The sequence below is a fragment of the Stomoxys calcitrans genome, chromosome 1, assembly GCF_963082655.1.
Source record: "Stomoxys calcitrans chromosome 1, idStoCalc2.1, whole genome shotgun sequence".
NCBI classification, from domain to species: Eukaryota; Metazoa; Arthropoda; class Insecta; order Diptera; family Muscidae; genus Stomoxys; species Stomoxys calcitrans.
In genome coordinates, this window is record NC_081552.1 from 155,595,586 (window position 1) to 155,600,420 (window position 4,835).

General features: G+C 42.6%; 1 protein-coding gene across 1 annotated transcript; it reads right to left on the reverse strand.

Annotated features, from left to right (window-relative positions):
• Positions 1-683: 683 nt before the first annotated feature.
• Positions 684-4,835, reverse strand: LOC131997144 (uncharacterized protein K02A2.6-like). Its single transcript, XM_059367594.1, has one exon. The coding sequence runs from the start codon at positions 4,833-4,835 to the stop codon at positions 684-686; it is 4,152 nt and encodes a 1,383-aa protein (XP_059223577.1).

Sequence of the window (4,835 nt, forward strand, 5' to 3'; positions counted from 1 at the left end):
CGCTTTTTAAATCTTTTTCGGGGGCGACACAAAGAGCCTAGTTCCCTGAGTGAAGAAGAGAATATTTATTTTAAAGTCTATATTTTTATAAGGCGAATTCAACAATTAATTGACATATCAAGTTCCATCAGCTGCGCTGATGCGACCACCTTATTAAATACGCCTTGGTTCAGCTTTCCATGTTCTATTTATAGACAAAATGTCTCACCATTTGAAGAGTGTTGCGTCCCTTGCTTTTGAGTAAAGACACAGAATGTTTTATAAAACGTTATAAAACTATATTTATTAAAATCAAAATAACAAAGTTGAGGAGAGCTTAACTGGTGCACTTGTACTTGACTTGAACGCAGAATAAGAATGTCCATAACCTATGGTTATGTTCATCTTCTGCTCTGCTAACAAACGCACAATGTACAAACAATAACGCCATGACATGTATCGACAAAGTACATAAACAAATCTAATTAGATTTGTGTAAGTAGAAGATCAGTATGTTTGTACGTGTGTGTGTGTACGCCAAAGCAGCAGCAAAAGAACAACAGACATACATGCAGAAATATGAATATGTAAGTATGTATGTGCGTATCTACCGTTCTGCCTGTAAGTCTATATTAAAGTAACAGATCAAAGAATGTTAACAATCGTTTTGTGTGGCAGGGTTGCCATCCACAACATCTCCCCTTTTAGGATGTGTAGTCCCTGAAACGTTGAGGTGCACGTCTGACACGGCTGGAACGACGGACTGATGTTGAAGGGTGTGTAGGTGAAGGTTGTGTAGGTGTTGAAGGGTCACTGGAAGATTCACTTGGCCGTTGCAAAGTTGATGCCGGTGGGTCAAGAGTAGATGTAGATGTTGATGCTATTTCAGATGATGGACGTGTATTGCGAGGCGGTGGACATATCTCAAACATGTCAAACCAAGGGGTATTGCTTGTTGATGTGTCGTTGTGTCGCGTACGAAGCTGATTTGCATGCGATTTCATCATCTTGAAATAAGGGAACACCTTTATTTCCACTTCATAGTTCACTTTACCAATTTGCTTCTTGACTATTGCAGGTGCCCAGAAGAATTTGTTGTGTTTGTACACCTTTGCATAGACTTCAGCACCAATTGCAAAGTGTCTGGATTTTGTATTGAACTTCCGATTGTATTGCGCTTCCATCTTATCATTGCGCAGGAGTACGTCTTCTTTGGGCTTAAACAGCAAATCTAAATTTATTCTCACTTTCCTCCCCAGGAAAAGTTCTGAAGGAGATTTACCTCCAGGTGTGTTATTGTTGTCGGTTGCTCTGTAGTAGAGGAGAAATTCTCGTATGCCTTTGAGACTGTTTTGGTGTTTCTTTAAAGCACGTTTAAAAGTGTCAACAAAACGCTCAACTTGACCATTTGATTGCGGGTGGAATGGGGCGGTGCGAATATGCTCAATGCCGTTTTCACTACAAAACAAAACAAACTCTTGTGAAGTAAATTGAGTACCATTATCACTCACCAATGATTCTGGGAACCCAAATTTGGAACAATAGTCCCTGAGACACCCTATTGTTGATGACGACGTCATCGACTTCATTGGGTAGACTTCAGGGTACTTGGAGAAGGCATCAATGATCAAAAGATATGTTGACTGATTCACTGGACCAGCGAAATCAATATGAATGCGTTGCATGGGTCTTGTAGCAATGGGCCACGAATGCAGTGTTGTTCGTGGTGGTGATTTAGCTGTTGAGGCACATACATCGCATCTTTTGATTATGTCTTCTATATCCTTGTCAATATTCGGCCAGTACACGTAGCTTCGTGCCAATGATTTCGTGCGAACAATACCTTGGTGTCCTTTGTGTAGTTGTTTTAGTATACGCTGCCGCAGAGTCTTGGGGATGACCATTCTATCTTGGTATAGAACACAACCATCACATGCTGACAAACCTTCACGGCGTTGGAAAAAAACAAGCTCTTCGGGGGTCTTCGTGTCTGGCCAGGAATTTTGTAGATACTTGACGACGTTTTGAAGCGTATTATCATTTGATGTAGCTGAGCGGATCATATTGTGTGTGATGGGCAATGCTGTGATATTGTCCTGAACAATATATTTGATCTCAGCTTCCATTTGAGCACATGCAATCACGACGTCTTCTTCGGGTTTTTCGTTTTTGTTGATTAGCCTGGATAAAATATCTGCGCAACCAAATTTCTGTGTTGGGGTATAGCTCAACTCAAAGTCGTAGGACATTAAAGTTAAAGCCCAACGTTGTAGTCGACTGGCTGTGTGCGTTGCTATACCCTTTTTGCTTCCAAAAATCGCTAATAACGGTTTATGATCGGTTCCAAGCTTGAAACGACGACCATACAGCATTTTGTGAAATTTGCTTACGGCAAAAACCAAGGCTAAACCCTCCTTCTCGATTTGCGAATAATTCCGCTCTGCTGGTGTCAAAGAACGTGACACATGATACACGGCCTTCTCGCCACCATCGGGGAAAACGTGGCAAATATAGGCGCCAATGCCTACATTCGATGCATCTGCTGCAACTTTGATTGGGAGTCTTGGGTCATAATGAGTCAGCATCAGTTGGGAACCCAGGATGTTTTTGAATTCCTGGAAGGAGTCTTCACAGGCCTTACTCCACTTCCATTCACGGTCCACTTTTAGCAAGTCGTCCATTGGTGCTCTTAAGTTGCGCATTTTCCGTATGAATTTCCCGTAGTAGTTTACTGCACCCAGGAAAGATCGAAGCTCTGAAACATTTGTTGGGGCTGGCATTTTCAAAATGGCGGAAATCTTCAAAGGGTCAGGACGAATTCCAGTGCCATCGACCTTATATCCAAGATAGGTGCAACTACGGGAAAAAAATGAACACTTATTAATGTTTATGGTAAGATTATACCTTTGGAACCGCTGGAAAACTTCATCGACTGCGTGTTGATTTTCCTCTTTTGATGGCGTTGCAATGATGACGTCATCAAGATAGGGATGTGCAAACTTAACTCCAGATAAAATTGTGTCAATTGCCTGTTGGAATGCCCCTGGTGCGGATTTGATCCCTGGTGCAAGTCGGTTGAATGTGTAGAGACCTCGGTGCGTGTTGATGGTGAGAATCTCTTTGGTGGCATCATCGACTTCCAGTTGCATGTAAGCATCCGTCAAATCAATTTGTGTGAAAAATTGGCAATTGTTGAAGTTGATAAAAATGTCATCAGGTAACGGCAATGGGTAGGTGTGAGGTTCCATACACTCATTCAATCCAGTGGAATAATCACCACATATGCGAACTTTACCGTTTGACCTCTTTACAACAACAATAGGTGCTGCCCATCTGGAGTAACTTACAGGTGTGATGATATTTGCCTGCTCCAGGCGTTGGAGTTCCTCATCTACTTGTTGTAAAGCGGCATAAGCGACGGGTCGTTTTGGTTTGAAGACGGGTTGTGAGTCTTGTTTGATTTTCAAATTGACCTTGAAAGTTGAGCAGTGTCCAGGTTGTGTGGAAAATATCGATGGATATTTGCTTTTGATATTTTCGATTTCCGACGTTGAAATTGTGTTGCAAATTGTGTCGATAGGCAAGCTCCAGATACCAAGTTTGTCCATTAGGTCAGTACCCATAACGTTCAACTTGTTGTTTGGGGTCACAAAAATTGTTGCTTTAATTGACTTGCCTTTAAATTCAAACTCCACTTCACACTGGCCCAAAAGGTTCAGTACATGGTCTGATGCGTCTCTGGCAATATGAGCTGGTTTCAGTAGCGTTGGCTTGTTTATTTGCATCCACATTCGGCGCGAAATTATTGTTATGTCTGCACCAGTGTCGAACTGCAAGCGCTGCTTGACGCCATTAATTTTGACGCTGACGTGCTTTCTATTTGCAGCAACATTCCTAACTGCAGTAACACTTACTTGCGCTTTGCTATACTGCTTCTTTTTGCTTTTCTTCTCGCTGCGCTGTTTTGATGTTGCAGCGAAACAAGAACAGTAGCCTTCTTTGTGACCTACGATGCCACACTGCTCACACAAGTGTTTGCTGTAGCTGCAGTTTTTAGCGAAGTGCATTTCGCCACACTGCCAACATGGACGTCGCGGTTTTTCACTGGGTGCTGCGCTGCTCTGCTGCTTAACTTTGTGCTGTTTGTGATTGCGTTTGACTGCATGGACGACATTTTGTTCTACCACGGCGGCATCTTTCCTCAAGCTGAGCATACGATTTACCTCTGACACCATTTTGTCAATGGTAACCGTGTCTTCAGTGTTTCCTTCTAGAAAGTGCAATAGGTGGGCTCTAACATCAGCATCTTCTGGTGCTTGAAGTCCTCGCAGAAACATCAAGCACTTAAATTGATTCTCCGTCAGTTTGCCAAATTCGAAATTGTCACAATTTCGGTTTACCATGGCACCATATGTGAAGAAGTCCATTTGTGTTGTCTTTGTAAACTGCATACATGCGACCCGTGAACTGAAAAGTGACTCTCTTCTTCCAAACAGTGTTTTGAGAGTGGACACTGTTGTCTCAAAGTTCAAGTCTCGAGGCACTTTTGGTAGCAAATAGTCGGCATATTTGTCAAAAACCTCCGGTTCCAGCTTCCGCAACACCAATTTCACTTTTTCGGCGTCAGCGAGTTTATTTGCATCTTCGCCGAAAAGATGATCATAGCGTGCGTACCAATTCTCGAACGTTTGGTTTGCCTCCGGATTATATACAAACTCTTTTATGCACTTGGACAGCATATCCATAACACCATCACTGCTTGTACTTGCCCCTCCGGATGGCTTTGCGATTGCCACCAACTGCTCCAACAACCTGGCTTGTTGCGCCAAAATAGATTGCAATAGTTGTTCTTCCAT